Raw genomic sequence first — 19,229 nt, 5'->3', positions numbered from 1 at the left:
AGGGCCACTATCAGAGTCTACTTTAGGTTGTCTGTCAAGATCTATCATAAAACTATCCTCCAAGCCATCAGAGTCTATCAAGTTAGCTTTAGCCATTGACCGAGTGACAGCACATACAGGAAACACTGTTGGATACTTCACCTGCAGTTCATCTGGGCCTTCAGACAAAAAGGGCACAGCAGTTACTTCAGGACTCACTAAGATTTTGCCCCCAGCAAGATCATTCCCCAAGAGAAAATCCACTCCTTTTATTGGAAAAGCTGTGCATGCTGCAACTGCTACTGGACCAGACACCAGATCCGACTCAAGCTGGACAGAATGCATTGGCAGGTTAACAAGTTTCATTCCAAATCCCTGAACAATCTCATTGCAGTTTAACGAAGTTTTATCAGAAAGAGGCAACACACTTTGTAGAATGATAGATCTAGAAGCGGCAGTATCACGCAAGATGGTTACAGGAACTTTTACATCACTGTCTGACAAGGAAACAACTCCCTTCATTATAAATGGTGAGTAAATCTCCAAATCAACACACCCAGACTGAAAAAGGTTTGATGTTGAGACTTTTTCTACCAGTGCCACAGTTTTAGGCTTCTTTTTATTCAACAAAAAACAGCTGTTGATTAAATGACCACGTTTTTTGCAATAAGCACATACTGGCCTTGGCCTAGCTGCATCTTTAGCACTGTGCTCAGTGTGAAAGTGCGTGACAGGACTACGCTGCAACGGAGAGAACGATGGCTTTTCAAAGCTCTCTCTGTGAGTCAGAACATATTCATCGGCTAATACCGCAGCATCTAGTACATTAGTGACTTTCTGTTCATTCAAGTATGTTGCAATTTTGTCTGGTAGACAATTTTTGAATTCCTCCATTAAAATTAGATCACGAAGCTGTTCTAAATTTTTCACTTCTTGTGCAGAACACCAACGATCAAAAAGTACAGTTTTTTCACGACCAAATTCGACATAAGTTTGGCTTTCAGCTTTTTTATAACGCCTAAACTTTTGCCTATAGGCCTCGGGTACTAATTCATAGGACCTTAAAACAGCAGATTTCACCTGATCATATTTTAAACTTAATTCAGGTGAAAGAGAAGCATATGCCTCCTGGGCTTTTCCTGTGAATACACATTGCAAAAGAAGAGTCCATACCTCTTTAGGCCATTTCAATGTCGTAGCCACTCGTTCAAAAAGTACAAAATATTTGTCCACATCTCTCTCTGAAAAAGGAGGAATTAAACGAATGCATTTATTAATGTCAAAGTCTGTTTCCGGATCAAAATCCCTTGACTGCCTAGACAAACGAGCAGATTCACGTCTTCCAATTTCCTGTATCTCAAATTTACGCAGCTCAAATTCATGCTTTAGCTCTTTTTCCTTGAGCTCCAATCGCCGTATTTCTACTTGCAACTCAAGTCTACGCAATTCAGAGTCAGGCTGCACATCAGCACGTGAAGTGACAGCACTAACAGGAGGAAGGATACTCATTTCACATAAGGCTGTATGCAATTCATTTTTAATTTTCTGTTTTTTCTCTTGTTTAGAGAGTGGTACTTCAAAGTGAGCAGCAATAGAGAACAGATTACTTTTAGTACACTGTTCAAGTTTCTCTATGCTCGGATGAGCAACAAATTCCTCTAAACTAAACTCCATAATAAGATTGAAAAACACGCAGTCAAAATATTAATATCAAATATACAAAAAAATCTAATCTGCGTCAAATCTTAGTCATCCAACAGCAAAATACAAACTTCCGCAAATTAACTATATAACAAAATATAAAGATAATGCAAAGGAAAGTGAAGTGACAACAAACGTTACAAAGTATACCAAATGCGAGCAAATACACCCCTCTATCTGCGCCTGCCTAACGGAACTTCACCTGTCTAACTCACCTAGTCTTCACGCAGTTCAGCGGCGGGTTATTATGCACTAAAAACCAGCAGGATTGTGAGACAATCTATAATAGACGACCCCACAAAATCCTACGGACGTGCTCCCGAGATATCTGCGTTAACAGATAACACTAACCGCCTCTTTGCGACACTACAAAAACAAAAAACAGACGAAGTCCAAAGGACAACGCCTCTTCAGCCTAACAGGGGAGTAAAGGCCGCTATGCAATTAACAGTATACAAAAACACTTCACTTACCTGCATTTCCAGAAAGCTTTGCCATGCAACCGCGTTGATAAAGCAAAACAAACACGATGTTCACACACACATGCACACGCTCCGGTGTGACACGCTACGCGGGATTCCCTATGACGCGAAATTACGTCATGAGGAATTCCCCATGAGAACCAAACATTAGTCTAACGATCTATCGTTCAGTAAAGTCAAACAAGTTTGGTATCAAAAAGAGAACAAAGTGAAACAACTTAAAGAGATCCCGGACGAGCCCCCAATTATGTTACGGTCCTGAACTTAAATAAGACTCGTGACCAAAAAGACAACGTAACATAATAAACAACGGCCAAAGTTCTCCAGCTAAATTATTTATTAATATAACATAACCAACAAAACAATCCAAATTGACAAGAGATGGGGAGCCCAACAACATAATAAAGAACAACTAAACAAACCTAAAGCAGGTTGGAGCTCCCCACTCCAAACAAATATCAAGAGGAAAGCATAAAGGAGAACACAACAATAAAGCCGTCAAAGACTGTGGTGACGTGGAGGAATGAGGGGCCGTAGAAGTCCGCTTCCGTTCGATTTAAAGGCCTGACGCCACCAGATTAACCAATAGAAAACTGAAAAGGGAAAAGGACAAACAAGATCAATTGAAAGTAATTATTAATGGCAGGAGTGAACGCCACACGCAACAGCATTGTTAGAGTCAGTGTAGATAAATGCTTTCAATGATTTGTAGAGGGTGAGCAGGAATGGCAGAGGAACTGCAGAGAACAGCTTCCTGATCCTGAGCTTCCTCTGCTGCATCTGTGAGACTCTGTGTGGATGCTGGAGGAGCTGAAGATGCAGCACCAGCTGAAACCAGAGCCACGACGACACACATCAGCCAGTCTAAAGCAGACAGATGTGGAAAAATTAGAACAGTTAGACAACAGGTCTACTATTAATGACTAGTACATTGTATATTTGCATATAACAAAGCAGAGATTGGTACATGAAGACTTATAAATATCATGCATTTCTAACATGTCATCAATGTACAGAACACAAATAAACATTCTTTACATATTTGATGTGGTTTTGTTAGTGATTTAATAATTCATCACAGACAAAGCAGAATCACAGTGAAGAGATTCATCTCAAAGTTATTTCTACAAAAAAGTCAAATAAAGCACTTATTCAGTTTCTCATAAAAAAAACATTTAACATTCAGTTAAACTAAGAACTGTGACCTGTGTATAAGTTGTTTAGAGGGATTTAGCTTATATTAAAGTACAGTCAGTGCTAACAGAGTATGATTTTTCTCAGCTCAATCAGCTTGCTTGGGTTTTTAGACTTGATTCTGGTGGAAATATTCTGTGCAGAACATTGGAGGAGACGAGAGAGTCAGATTATTAACTTTACTTCTGCTGTCTCAGTATTACACTGTACAGTTTTATTTTCTATATGGTATGACTCAAATATCAGGAAAGATTTATTATCTAACTTTATCTTTTATAAAAGTGCAATTCCAGCATTGTGGATGATACATTTGCTGTCAAAACTTAAAACTTAAATACACAGAAAAAATGTTAACTTTACATTGAAATATTTGTTTATATTTTCCAAAACAACTAAACACAGAGTTCTGGGATCAGAAAAATAATAATCTGCCTAGTTAACCTAATTAACCTAGTTAAGCCGTTAAATGTCACTTTAAGCTGTATAGAAGTGTCTTGAAAAAATGTGTTGAAAAAATATTCTCTCTGTTAAACAGAAATTGGGGGAAAAAATAAGCAAGGGGGCTAATAATTCAGGGGGGCTAATAATTCTGAATTTAACTGTAAATCTATAGTAGGGCTGTTGCTAAAGGTGCATTTGAAATTAATGCTTTAATAATTATTTTATTAATCAAAATATATCACAATGATCATTTTAGTTATGTTGTCGAAATCTATTATTTACTCCCTGCCTGATTTTTTTTTCTCAAACCAATTTCTCCTGCTAGCTTTATTTCCAATTTAGCTGTTTGATGAACTCGCTGTTTATATGATTAATATTTTTGCCTCGTACCCATACCGTACCACTGAGTGAAAACAGGCCATTATTGTGCTTCTGTGTCTCTTAAATGCACACAAAACACATGAATGAACTTTTGTGGGGTAAATTATGCTTAATACCACGGACATTCCTGGGTCTATGTAGTTTGTTCAAAACAGGTTTTGTTGTGGAAAGTTGCGCTGGATCTCGACAAACATCTTCTAAGTTTCAAAAAAGAGGCTGAGGTCTTCGAAGTTCTCAAGTTGAAGCAGTTTATTGTTACAGCAGAGTTGGTCGATCGATCTCTCTCCTACCAATCTTCAAAAACTCACAGTTTATATACAGTTTTTTCCCATAGTCATCATGACATGTCGCGCAATTTCCCGGCTCCAATAGTATCCTAGCTTTTTAATGAATGGCTGTATGTTTTTCTGTTTTTACATATCTTAAGGTCATATAGCATGTGCTTACAATCATGTGTTTGCACATGATCATGTTGTTTCCATACTTTTCTAAATAATTCTCCTTATGTATGCTATTTTGGCGAGGGTTGTTTTATTGTTGTCAATTATAAGGCCCTGCATGTCCATGTGTTTTCCTCTGAATCACTTGAATGTATTTCTATATGTTTTAACAGTGTATTTCTATATTTTAATAGTGGCAGATTATTTAGTGATTACATAATAAAAGTTCCTCTATATGCATCAGAAATTCTCCTATAGTTTAAGAAGTAAACACTACTGTGTAAACCGCAGTGTAATGGATGGTTTACAATAAAAATAAAAAAAGTTTTTTTTACATGTAATATTTGGCTTAAAGAATTGACTTTTACTTTACATTTAGAGCAAATAAAGTAGGTAATGTTTGAAAAGAAAACTTGAGCAATTTGACAAAATCTGTTACCTTGACAAAACTATGAATCATTTTTAAGTATTTTTGTTTATCATACTTTGTAGTTTAAACAGCTCCTTTTAAACAAGTCTTTTGAGAGATAGATTGTGTTGTTGTTGGGTTTAGTTTTATTTATTTTATTTCTTTGTTTGCATATGTAATATTTTATGCAACAGTCAAGTTGCATGTTAATTTGCTATGTAAAGAAATAAAAATAATTTATTTTTGGCATACTGATTTATGTGAAATTGTAAATATAAGTCCATATACAAGTCACCTTGAATATAAGTCACCTTGCAGTTTTGAAATTATTGCTTTTTTGCTTTGATTAGGCTATTTTAAGATCAGTTTAAATTTAAATGTTTTTTTTAAATAAAATCATATACATTTTAAAATATTTTTATTTATCTCCTATATACCGGTTATTGGTAGGCCCACACGGAATCTGCGCGCGCAGAATTCAGCAGATTTTCTGCAGATTTTCCACAAATTTATAGCCCATCATTAATTCTGTTTATTTATGGAGTAAATGTGTGTAAATCTATATTTTTTCATTTTTTTAATTAAAAAAGTTATATTATTGACTAATGTGAAAATGTTCATCTGATTTATGTACAGTGCAGTTTGTAAAGTAATATTTTCTGTCTTTTAGTAGATATATTATATGAGAGACTTGCTTTATTTATCAAATAAAGTGAATCTAATTGGATTTGCTTTTTAAACATTAAATAAAACATTTTTTTTTTTAAATTTCACATATTAAAGTTTCAGTTATGATACTCCCAGGCCCGGCACCAGGAAGTTAAAACTGAGGGGGCACTTTAAATCCGTAGGGGGGCACTAGACCTGGTGACTGATTTTGGTCTCTTGTTTCTTTCATTTAGGCTATTTATTCACATTTATTATTACTTTGCATTACTGCCTAAGTTACTGACCTAAGGCAGTAATATAGGCTATGTTTCAATAGTAATAACAATATGTAGTTTCGCCATTACGAATTTTATTAACGATAGTAATGCATACTGCTTTTTAATGCAGACAGATGATGGCTTCAGTGCCAAACATGCTTTAAATCATATGTTATTCTCCTTATTTCCGTTTTATTTCAAATAACAGGCCTATGAATGTTTAAAGTTTTAGGTAAAGACGTCAAATTATGCCCACACATGCAAGCTGACCCACGATCAGAATATTCATTTACCCGGTAAATAAATATAGTGAAATCAGCTTAACCGAGTCATCACGCTTCACGTAGCCTATTTCCCAACCAACATCATAGTTAGGGAAAAGCTAAATGTTACAATCCAATGTCATTTAAAACAATTACTTACATTTTAATGCATTAGTGTAGCCAGAAAAAATGCCTAAAAAAGATACCAAAATTCACATGTTTTTGCCGTGAAAATTGGTTACATTTTGGCACGGATAACACGCAACTCAATATGCTATGTAACTTTTTTTTAATAATTTTAAATGTAAAAAAAAAAATTATCTTAGGCTATCATAAGTGTGTTTTTTTCGTGATATTGTAAACCATCATAAACCATTAGGTTATTAGGCCTACCCGTCATTTATTTATTAATTATTTTATTTATTAAGCCTTTTTTAATAGCTTGTTTTCAGGTTATTTTCATTTTAGGGCCATGAGCTACAAGTCAAAACAAACTCGATATGTTGTATTTTAGCTCTTAAAATAGATCTACAATATATTTTATGTTGTTTAAATTTGCATGAGCTAATTGCAGTATAGCCTAAATGACATATTTTTAAAAGATTATCATTCTGCCTACCTGCAGCACGTGAGAGGTTTCTCGGTTGATCCGCGGTAATTCCACTTAAGCACTATACCTATTCCATTTATAACACTACAAACTTGACTTAATAAACGCAAAAGGCATTTATTATGTGTTATACCTTGACTGCTGCTGCATAATGGGATGTTTCACAACTAAAGTGCGCTTTTAGCAAAATGAAAGCAAACATTCAAAGGGTTCTGCGTTTTGTCAATTTTTGCTTAATTGTAATAATATTAATAATAATATTGATAAAATAAATTAAAATATTATTTATTGTGTAGCCTACTGTGGGACTGTGCAGTAAACTATTTATTTTTATTAAAACATTTTTATTAGGCTACATCTTCCCGAACTAATAAATGACTGGCAGTTTCTGCTAAAATTAATTTAACAGCAAATTTCTTATGTGTTTTTTTTTCCTTTTAGAGCTCAAGAGAGTTGTGTTTAAATAATTAGTTAACCAAAACATGTAATGAATTAAGCTGCTCCTATTATGATGTCCCCCACTTTTCTCCCTTGTGAGTTGAGTGCGCCTCCATCGCTGTGTGCGCCTTTTAAAGGCTATTTACGGGTGCACCTGACTTGACGCAGGGATCGGATCTCTGAACTATAGGACTAGCTTTAATCTCACCATTTTCATAATTCAATTGCTATGTCATTTATATTAAAATAATTAAATGTGTGTTCTTAAGGTTGGAATGACGGGGGTGTTAATAATTAATGACAGAAAGAATTTTCAGTTTGAGTGAACAATCCTTTATAAAAACTGGAGGGCACAAACTCTTTCTGAGGGGGCAATGCCCCCCTTTGCCCCCCCGTAGCGTTGGGCCTAGATACTCCCAAAGTAATTCTGCAGATATCCACAGATTTTGAACAAAATACTCTGCAGAAATAGCAAAAAAACATACGCAGAATCCATCTGGCCCTAGTTGTCGGCTTCCAAATCTTTAGAGTTATCGGTTATCGAGATCGGCCAACAAATCCACATCAGTGCATCCCTAGTATATTGATAAACTTATTCCTAAACCTTTGTCTTCAATTAAAACTTATTAGACAAAAAAAATGTTTACCATTTTTAAAAACAGAAGGTGAACTAAATTAATCTTGTTGAGTTTTTTCACTAAATTATTCACAAATTGGTTGGCAGATATTTTTCTGTACACACCACATAGACAGTTAATAGCCATTCAGATGCTTTATTAATTATTTCAATTATTGATCATTATTTCAAATATATGATCATAATATAAAATAAATAGGAGTATTTAGTTTTTATCCATTCTTTCTCCAACAGGTGTTCCTCCTCAGAATGCCCAATGCATCAGGCATCTAAAGATCACACGAAGAAAGCTCCAGATGTACCTGCACATCAGGACAGGGCTTGTGAATTTGTGGAGTGTCCTATGAGAGCTGCCAATGGGACAAAACCCACACTGTCTGACATCAATCCAGCCAACATGGTATTTCCTAGATGTTTAGACGCATGCAATGTCTGTACCTTTTTTCCTGTGCTCTACAGATGCCTCCACCTAACCAGCAGCCTTCAGCTGATCAGCCCTTTCCCCTGTCAGTTGTAAGAGAGGAATCCACCATTCCCCGTGCTGGAGCTGAGCGGAACTGGGTTTATCCCTCAGAGCAGATGTTCTGGAATGCCATGCTGAGGAAAGGGTAACTTTTCGGGAAACTGCAGTCTGTAAATTAAGAATCTTTGTTGCCATCTCTGATTGATACCTGTATTGCAGTTAAATGTGGAACGATCGCCTTTAAGGGAATTTTGTAACAGCTAGGGATGCACCGATACCAATTTTGGAACCGATCCAATCCCAAAACCAAAATTCTGACTATGGACTGATACAGATCCGATCCTGATACTGTGCCTTTTTTTTAAGCATAATATACTGTAGTTTCTATAGCTCCGGTGCTAAACTCAAATAATATACCTTTTTTAGTAAAAATAACCGACCTATAAGCCTACTGTATATGACAGACGGCACAATCTAACTAAAACATGATGCTTGCTGTAAACTAGGCTACATTATTTGAGCATTGATTATGACATTGATATGATCTGCTGTGGTCCAGCTCATGTTTCAGTTTTTAATATTAAGATTTAAAAAAAAAAAAACTGTAATAGGCTACCACTATTGTCCCTATTTGTTGGTAAAATAATCAGCCTTTTAGCAAAGCCTGATATTTTCCTGCAGGTTTGAAGAAGACTAAACTAAACTGTCTGAGGCCAGTTTTACTATATAAACATTCCCTCGCCTAAACTTGCCATGAGTGAGATGCAGAAAATGAAAGCACATCAGCACAGAGGAAAAATCAGATGTTCAAGACATCATTTTAAAAATAATGACGTATATTATACATGTAGCAGATACAACAATTAAAGTAGAACATTAATTAAATCCTTATTTTCCATGGAGTAAACTAAATCATCCATCCACACTGTTGTGTTTATCTATTTTTGTATGAAAAAATGTTTTTTTGTCTGAAAAATTATCTTTTTGGACTGAATTTTGTTTTGTATTATTTTAATTAATGTAGTTTGTATCTTAATTTATTTAAATGTATTTTTTGTTGATCAGTTATCTACAAAATAAACAAGAAGATTTGAGGTGAAGCTCAAAACAAGGTCCGCTTCAGCGCCAAAACACAAACTGGTCTGTTAAATAGAATATTAATATAAATAATATTACAATGAAATGAGAGTAACCTATATTAGGCTAAATCATTTTCTGTTTATGTCGATATTGCAATTGCACTTTTATTAATTTAATCAACTACTCTGACCACAATGAGCCAGGCTTTACAAACTATTTGCAGCACTTAAAGTATTCCCCTCTGAAGAATAAACTCAGTCAGAAGGATGAGAGAACAGAAAATTATTGTGAGAATAATTTTACAGAGCAGTGCACCTTGCGTCTACGCAGCTGGTGTGTAAATGAAGAGCTTGATGCATCACTGAGGCACATTGTGTAGCCCTCGGGGATCTGCGGACACTTTAAAAACTTAGTAGCACAAAGGGAAGAAATCAGTGGGTTGAGGATCTGTCCAATGTATTATTGAGCCTTTTCTAATTCAAAATTTCCTACTTTGTGTGTGAAGAGCAGGTAATACCCCTCTCTACATTAGTGTTGCGAATGCGATCTGCTGGCCTAAAAGACACAGTGCAACATGATTTAGAAACAGCAATTAACTCCTTGTTGCAGGTAAAAATGAAACCATTTAATGCAAAAGTGAATTATTTCTCCATTGGTTATCTATATAACAGGAACAAAAAGTCTTGGAGAGTTTTTTCGTTTTCTCATAAGCCAACGCGACACGCAGTTTGAATTGCAAATTAATGGAGAATGATTAACAGGCGCAACAGAGGCAAGCGTTGAACTGAATATGATTTCAACCACTTGAATATTTATCTGTACTTCACATTAAACTGTAGAGTGGCTTCAGAACATTTGGGATATAGTAGGCCTACATGACAACTTTTTAGTGACTTGGAATAGGCTACCTTAATGGCTTATATATTACATAGTATATAGCACAGGGACAAGATTGGATTTTGATCGGTACCAGCTGGCCGATACCCGATCCTGCCAACTAATGCGCTATTGAAACATATTCCATTCTAGATCCGGGATCTGTGCATTTCAAGTAACAGCACAGCTCCTCATGAATCTCATGCTTTGAGGAGTTTGATCATTGGAAGTAGTCATGAGTCATTCTTGAACGATTCCTTCATTTTGAAAGAATCTTTTATGTGACTTGAGTCCTCTCAGAGAATGATCCATTTATTGCTCATACGCACATTTGTGTGGATGGGGTAGGAAATGACTTCCTTTTTCGAGTCTTCTAATGATTTAAGCCATTTTATCAAGACGTGAAAGACATACAGTATAAGCCAAACATATGTAGTCAGAGCCAGAAAAAGATTTGATTCGTTCATTCCTCAGGTTTGAATCATCTCTTTACATGTTTTCACACGATAAATAAATGACTCAAAGACCCCGAAGACTCAAAAGGGGAACTAATCATGGGTCCTTTCGGCTCAGACTGTGTTGGTTAAGTTTATTTAGTACCGTCAGTGTCACGTGAACGAATATCTTAAATTTAAAGACATGTCAGAAGAGCTAATCACAAGCTAAACAATAAATTATCATTGTCTCTTCTTATAGCATTCTAGTTGTGACTTGTTTATAGTGTGATCAATATTTGGGTTAGTTGTAGCTATAATAATAATAATAATACATTTTATTTTATTTCTTAAAATTGAAGCGCTACAAGATATACAATAACAAATACAAATGCAGAGAATTACAAGCTTGCATAAGATCCCAAGGGACAATCCAGAAGTCACACCCTAGTAATAAAACAATAAGTAACATGTTACAAATTGCACAAAAGTGACAGTGATGATCACAAATTAAATGCTTTGCTTAAAATAAGCTTCTTAAAACAATCTAGAAAAATGGCAATCCTGATAATTATGGATAATGCATTCCATAATGTAGGTGCACAGTAAGAAAAAGCCCTAATTTCCATAGATTTTAATCTACAGCACTGCTGAAACAAAGTGAGTCGACATGCAGAACTTAGACAGCGAGTAGAAGTAGAAACATGTGTTTGGAAGGAACTCATTCATTTATTTTATTTTCGGCTTGGTGCCTTTATTAATCAGGGGTCTCCATCCATGCTCTTTTTTGCCCTTCCAGCTGCAATCCATCATTGGGAAACATCCATAGACACTCATTCACACTTATACACTATATGGACAATTTAGCCTACCCAATTCACTTTTACTATGTAAACACGTGTTTTTGGACTTGTGCAGGAAACCAGAGCACCCAGATGAAACTAACGCAGGGAGAACATGCAAACTCCACACAGAAATGCCAACTGACTCAGCCGAGGCTCAGTCCAGCAACCTTCTTGCTGTGAGGCGATTGTGCTACGCACTGCACCACCGTGCTGCCGTAGGCAACTCGTAACATTTTAATAATATTTTGCCAAATTAAATAAAATTAATGTAAAGGCACATAAAAAGAATCAGTAAAGAAAAAAAAGAGTCAGTAAAATGATCTGAACGTCCCATCATTAATTGTAAGATAGGCAGTGCTAACAAAATGGAGGAAAGTTGACAAAAGTGAAACATGCACTGACAACCCCACCTGAATGACATTCCATGTGACCAGAAGTAAAGAAAATTAAGGAAATTTAATAAATAGTATATGATAAAATATTATGGAGGCAAATACATTTTTTACAAAACAAATTAATTAAGCCGTACTTTATACATATACAAATAAAAAGTTTGTTTTCATTTCATAAAGATTTTAAGGGGACAAAACAATGTGTGACAGAAACTAGATGCAGCAGCAGAGATCTTTTTATTATACTTTCCTGAATGTACATGCACTCTAACATGCATCTAAAAATTATTGAATGATGTTGTACTTTTTTTTATTATTATTAATTCCTTATAAGTACATACAGAAAAAAATAACCATTCATACAAACATCTTAATCAACTAGGAAGTCCAGATAGCAGCATCCACAAAAAAATAAATAAAAACAAATTAATATAAATAAATAAGAAAATACCTTACCAATAGCAAGTTTCTCAAATAATAAATCTACTAAAAGACATAAATATTACTGTACAAACTGTATTGTACATAAATCATATGAATATTTTCATGTTAGTCAAGAATATAACTAAAATTAATTAAAAACTGAATAAATATAAATTTACACACATGTACATAATTAAATAAACAGAATCAATGATAGGCTATAAATCTGCGATAATCTGCTCGACCATTTAAAATCTGCATTTATGAATGAAATAATTTGCCATCATAAAAATATTGTTAACCAAAACTTTCAGATCAGAATTCTAAAAGATAAATAATTTATAGACTTAAAATCAAAATCAGGTATTTCATATTCTAATCGTAACCAAACAGAAATGTCATCCCTTAAGTTTTTTCAAAAATTTGCATGAATAAAATGATGTTGTAAATTAGAGTAACATTTACCAAGTTCATTGCTCATGACTGAAACTTTCACCAGATGGCGCTGGAACAAAGGTGACATAAACCAGAACAATATGGGGGACATCATCAAGATTCACAATCAGAATAATGAACAAGCCTGGCAAGAAATCCTGAGATGGGAGAAACTCCATTCAAAGTAAGTGAGGTGTTTAAATGGGGTGTTTGATTTGTGTAGTTTTTTTTTTTTTTTTTTGTTTTTTGCTTTTTTGAGTTGACTTTTTGGCGAGGCAGTGGCGCAGTAGGTAGTGCTGTCGCCTCACAGCAAGAAGGTTGTTGGGTTGCTGGTTTGAACCTCGGCTCAGTTGGCGTTTCTGCGTGAAGTTTGCATGTTCTCCCTGCCTTCGCGTGGGTTTTCTCCAGGTGCTTCGGTTTCCCCCACAGTCCAAAGACATGTGGTACAGGTGAATTGGGTAGGCTAAATTGTCCGTAGTGTGTGTGTTAATGTGTGTGTGAATGTTACCCAGAGATGGGTTGCGGCTGGAAGGGCATCCGCTGTGTAAAAAGTTGTTGGATAAGTTGGCGGTTCATTCTGCTGTGGTGACCCCGAATTAATAAAGGGACTAAGCCGACAAGAAAATGAATGAATGAGTCGACTTCTTTACTAGGAGTTGATGAAATCGACTATGTGACTGGATCTAGATTGTTGTGAAACAGGGTCTGGCAAAATAACACATTTTTGTCATTAGTACACAAATTTTGACTTGAAAACAATTTAACATGACTGCCAGGGCTGCGTTTCCCAAAAGCATCATATGTCTAAGTAGATTATAAAACTGATCATGTAACATGAAAATGATCTTAATATTATGGTTGTACTGTCATTTAGTATCCAAATAACAATTTGTTTTAATGAAACAGTTTATAAAAATTGTGGTTAATTACTGCACATTTAACTTCTCTTAGAAGCAGGGCCGGATTAACCAATGGGCCTTATGCTACGGCGCTGACGCATAGCCCTTCGCCGTGGCTGTCGGTGTCGCTGACGTGCACCTCTTAAAAAATGTAACTACACGTCGTAATGATGCGTAGCGCAAGCTCTGTGATTGGTCGGCTTGGTAGCGCTGACGAGTCTGGGCGGGACCAAGAGCCGTGTGAATGGTGCGAGCCTGATGGAGCGATTGTTTACAAGTGTGGAGTCCCATGAAGGAGCTCCGGATGGAAAGTTTTGTTTTGTGTTTACCTTAGTTAAAGTTGTTGCTTGCCCGCCGGTTCCTGCCTAAAAATAAGCGACTTTAAGCCACTTGTACATTCAGGAAGTGTTCAGGAAATTTATCATCAACCTGGTTCGAATCAACCATCTGCTGAACTCGTGCTACTTTTTTTTTCTCCATTACAGATTAGAGATATATTTATTTAAACATTTTTAAAAAAATAATGCAAATGTGATATAAAGTCAAAAGTGCCTCGTGGGTATTTAATAATGTTTATCCTTAATAAAGGTGCCTCTCTCTCTGTAAAAACTATATTGCTCAGACAACGTATTTCCTCTGAGCAAACAAAAGCGCTATCACATATAACTAATATTATTATATTTAAATTGTCTTTCTTTCTTTAACTAAACAGAAAGCTGTAATTGGTTAAGCGTCAGTTTTGAAACAATCCGCACTCAACTGAGCGGACTGTAGTGTAACGTTAGTATTTGTCATAAATCAAAAATGAGTGGACAAGTGGACTTAGCAAACGCGAGAGAAAGAGAAGAGGAGGCATCTTTATTGAGGCATTTTCCATACACACCTTCTTCAAACAGACCTATGATCAGGAGAATAAGGGTATAGAAGAAGACATAATGGTAACGTTAGATGAGTAAGCTAGCACAGAGAGAGAGAGAGAGAGAGAGAGAGAGAGAGAGGTCCCGAAGACCGGAGAGGAGAAGAGGTATAGTGTGAGTGATTTCGGATACTTTTAGGTTTATAATCAAATTGTTTTGTGAACTTGAACAAGTATACTAAAAAACATTAATTTTCACTAGTTTTATTTGTATTTTTATTCAATGCTTTGAAAAATAATTTAAATCTTTGTAGACTATAAATTTATATGTATATACTATTTATTTAAATATGTGGGCAACAAATTATAGATTCATTTTAATTAAAAATTATTAGATTATTTTTATTTTTTAAATTCAACTATAGGGGTGCGGCCAGATAGGGGGCCTTACAAGATAATGTGCCCAGGGGCCCCTGAGTTCTTAATCCGGGCCTGGTCACAGCTCTACATTGATACCAAGTGTGTTAATTGGCAAAATCTTGAAAAAGCACAGAAGATGAAAAATTGGATCAGTAAGTAAGCAAAGAAACAAACTTTTAGCCCTGGTGACAAAGTTTTGGTGTTTTTACCAGTGTCTGGTGGGTCGTTGCAAGTTCGTTATAAGGGTCCTTACGAGATCAAAAAGAAACTGTCCGACCATCCATATGCATGATCGTCACAAAAGTTTGAGAGTTTGTCCTGTAAATATGAATAATCCCTTGTAGGGGATCAACCTACATTTTAATATCGATCAGGGATTAATTAGCTCATTTCAATGAATCGGATCCTGAAGATTCAAATCATTGATTTGACTCAAATGAGTCAGATTGAATCAGATCAAAAGATTCACACTTTATCTACCATTTGTCCCGCAAATAGAAGACATCGTATCTTACCAATCTTGTTTATATTATTTACGTGGCCAACGATCATAACATAACACAGTATTGGGTTAACTTTTAGCAAGGTAACAAGATCTACAGCTCGAGGCAATGACTTAGAAGCACATAAACAAGAACACAGTTCTTACAAAGTGAGTACAAAGATTTATTGAGCTACACTACGATACATGAAACTAACTACGTAATAAGCAAACAACAAACAAACGCACACACACATTCACACATACACACAGAGGTAGTTCAGAGGATGCAATATGAGTTGACAACGTCCCAAATTAATTCTAATACTTCTTGCAAGATCTTAGAATAACACCTGAGAAACCACAAAAGCAGAGATATGGCTTATCTTTAACTGCTTAAGATCAATCTGCACAAGATCAGCAAGAGACAACATTAGTTTGTGTTACTTGCGCCATTTTTGCTGAAGTCGAATCTCCCTCGCCGGCTGGCCTTGGGGAAACACGGTGCTCCTGATTGGGTAGTTTCTCGCTTCGATGACGTCTATGGGATTCACACGCTCGTGAATGGCTGTTGTCCTGGGTTACCTAGGCGACGGACTGCTGAGAGTCGGTTTTGCGGAAGTTCGTGCAGTTTCGTGAGTCCCGAAACTTAAGAGGTTTGCGTGGAAGTTCGTGGTGACCCAATCGCGTGGCGGCGCGGTGTCTGGGTAGGCGAAAGGGGGCAGAGAGCAAAAGCATGCGCAAGCTAGCTGATGCAAAAAGCAAAGTTTCTTTGTTGCAGGGCGTTTTTAAGTGACCTGGTCTGGTTCGTCCCCATGGCACTGTCTGCCAATAAGCAGTTGCCATGAAGGGCAGGGCCACGCCCCGTACTGACATAGGAAAGGTCATTAATTAACAGACTGCATGTAGATTTCACGTGGTAGAACTCTTGCAAGATTGAAACTATCTTACATCAAACGTTACAAGATGAATACTGTTTGTACTACTAGTTTTTCATTTACACCAACGTATTGCAAATGTCACTAGCTTTCTTTCAATACCAGACATCATACATTTCAGACACATACAGATTATTTTACTCTGTTATAAGGGTTAAAACAACACATTGATTAACCTAGTTGATTGGAATAAACAGCATATGAGGAACATTATGGCATATTATTCAAAGATACATCTGCCTTAGTTCTAACATTAAGAGATTAGCTTTTATTCATATGCATTAATGTTTCTAGAGATCTCTTTGTCTCTATGAAATGGTGCTTCTAGCAGGATGTGCCCAAGGCGAGCACATGACCAGGAGTCAATTAAAAGTCTCGTGAAATGGTTTCTGCTGAAGATCCTGTAAGGGCCATTGTTTTTAATTTAACTGATTTAATTAATCATTGGCTAGTTAGCCGAAGGGTACCAGAACATCTGCATAGAAGTACTGGTCAGAGGAGCCCGAAATCAATTGGCGCTCTGTTATCCTGATGGTATAAGCCCTCAAGCTAGTTCAATGAATGAGACCATTGGAGATGCCCAAGATTTCAGATTCAACTTGTGTTGACCACTGAAAAATGCCGATGAGTTCCTACAGTCCCCCTTTGTCTGGTGATGTTCCCGGTGTGAACATTGGCAGGCACTGGAACAAACAGGCAGAAGCAGAGAGAACAGGCAACACAAGACACAAACAACATCATCACTAACTGAATCTTGGTGCAGGGTTTAGGCACTTTGGAATGCTCGGGTTAGCAATGCTTAAGGTGTAGAAGAGCATAGTTTAGTATGATCAGAATTTAGGCTTTTAAGACTAACCGAGGTATTGAAGGTTCAACGAAGTTGTATAGGCATTATTTCAATCTGTAAAGAATTAAATTTTTGGTCAGCGTTATCGCATCTAAGCATGCGCAAGATGTGGGGCGTGCACATTTGAACAACTTTTGGATGGCCTTTACTCGCTTGTGGAGGAAGAGGGCAAGTGTCAAAGTCAACGTATACCCTACAATGCTATTTTGACGAGAGTCAAACCAATAAATTTCATTCTTTACCCTCAATCCCTTTTTCGGTTCTGGATTGAAGATGAAGAAATGTGGTAAACAAATCTTTTGAGTTTTCGCCTAAAACGTGTCGTCAGACAGGATCACACCTTTAAGGCATTGATCCGTGAGGCTTGGTGAAAGGAGTCAATCCTAATTCTGAGCTCTGGACTTAAACATCATCTGTGGGGGTTCCCTGATGAGGCAAGAGAAATCAATTAAAAGACAGAGAGAAAGAGAAAGAAAAGAACAGTGAGACATAAGGACATTGAGTGAGGTTAACACAACAAACAAGTGTCACATATGTAATAGCTCCTCTCTACTAGAGATTGGTCCTAGTAGTGCAGTGGAGGGGAGAGTGCATGTATTGGGTTTAGGAAACATAGCTAGGGCTAGGTGTCTTCCTAAAATGGCACAAATGGCAAAAACAGTTTAGCGTTAAAATAAGAGTTTAGGATAGTGGGTCTGTGTCAGCAGGTTGGTTCCTCCCCCTTTCTGGTCACTTGGAGTTGAGGGACTGGAGTTGGCATGGCACAGGTAGGATTTGGATTGATTCTGAGTTCAGCTGTGTGGCAAACGATTAAGACAGCACTCTTAGGAATTGGAAGAGTTTCATCCACAAGTGTTTGTGTGATGCAGTGGTGACCTGAGGCATCAGGTGTTGAGTTAGCGTCTAACTCTGGTGTTCAGGTACAGTCTATTGAGTCTTTGAAGTTATGGGGCTTACAGTTCTCTGTAAGTGAGGTGCAGAAGTGCTGTTTAGTGAGGTCATTGCTTGTCAGGCAGAATCAGGTTTTCCTTTCCTTTCCCACTTCCGATCCTCTTCCCTTCGTTGGAAGAACTCTTTCAAGATCATCTTCATCAGTTCTTGAGGGTCAAAACATGGTGATGTTGTCCCTTGTGGGGATTCAGTTGGAGCTTGATCAGCGTGGAATCTTTGTGAGTTCTTTCGTTGACCTCTTGGGCTGGTTGCATCAAGGTGGTGTTGCTTTACCTTGGAAGTACCACTTGATTCCCACGAGCTTGTCCCCCTTTGGTTTACAAATGAGGTGGACCTGTTCCACGGTCTCTCCCGGTGACGTTCAGGTGAGTGTTGTCGTCCAGACAGTCCTTTCCAGCGACGGTTCCACTGTTTGGGTCTGGTATCAGCATGACAGTCTCGTTGTCTGTTGTAAGACGACAAATTCCACTCACTGGGAGGTAGATTAGCATTGTCTGGGCCTTGGGCACCCTCAAGGGCCAGATCTTGACTTTGAGTGTTAAAGTCATAAACAGCAGGGATTTTGGCACTCTTCTCTGAAGCTGTCTTTTGTTTGACATAGACTTTATGTGCCAAATCTCGTAATTGCTGAGTGTTCATCGTGTGGGGGCATGCAAGAACTCCAAGATGGTGGCTTACCCCAGGATGGAGGTTTCTCAGGAAGAGGATTTTGAAGTTCAGGTCCTCTTCCATCTCAGGTTCATTGCGGGTGCCGAAGTAGGCTCGTCTGAGTCTGCTGTAGTAGGCTTGAGAAGACTCATGGCGACCTTGCTTTGTCTCCAAGGCAGCTACAAGTCCTTGTTCAGACTCGATGACATCAAACTCTCTGATGAGGGCTTCTCGGTGCAGGAGGTAGTCAGTCTTTGTGTGAGCCGGCTGTCGGTCCAGGAAGCTGCGCACTTCAGGGCTGGAGGTTGCTCGGAGCAAATACAGTCTATCTTTGTCAGTG

At 37.1% G+C, this 19,229-nt stretch overlaps 1 protein-coding gene across 1 annotated transcript; it reads left to right on the top strand.

Annotated features, from left to right (window-relative positions):
• The first annotated feature begins 8,105 nt into the window (after positions 1–8,105).
• On the top strand, positions 8,106–13,169 carry hccsa.2 (holocytochrome c synthase a, tandem duplicate 2). Its single transcript, XM_087240609.1, has 3 exons — positions 8,106–8,301; positions 8,361–8,509; positions 12,914–13,169. Exons 1-3 carry the CDS (start codon positions 8,158–8,160, stop codon positions 13,035–13,037), a joined length of 417 nt encoding a protein of 138 aa, XP_087096735.1. The 5' UTR covers positions 8,106–8,157; the 3' UTR covers positions 13,038–13,169.
• Positions 13,170–19,229: the final 6,060 nt, after the last annotated feature.

The sequence above is a fragment of the Danio rerio genome, chromosome 2, assembly GCF_052040795.2.
Source record: "Danio rerio strain M-AB ecotype USA chromosome 2, GRCz13ab, whole genome shotgun sequence".
Classification (NCBI taxonomy): Eukaryota; Metazoa; Chordata; class Actinopteri; order Cypriniformes; family Danionidae; genus Danio; species Danio rerio.
Note: the sequence above shows the minus strand (reverse complement) of the source record. Positions and strands in the feature narration are given on the sequence as shown.

What these genes read in the sequence shown, in the direction of transcription:
- hccsa.2 (XM_087240609.1), top strand. Translation starts at nt 8,158, where the DNA reads ATGCATCAGGCATCTAAAGATCACACGAAGAAAGCTCCAGATGTACCT. An exon ending in ACATCAATCCAGCCAACATG is followed by an intron (nt 8,302 to 8,360) that starts GTATTTCCTAGA and finishes TGTGCTCTACAG; the next exon opens with ATGCCTCCACCTAACCAGCA. An exon ending in AATGCCATGCTGAGGAAAGG is followed by an intron (nt 8,510 to 12,913) that starts GTAACTTTTCGG and finishes AACTTTCACCAG; the next exon opens with ATGGCGCTGGAACAAAGGTG.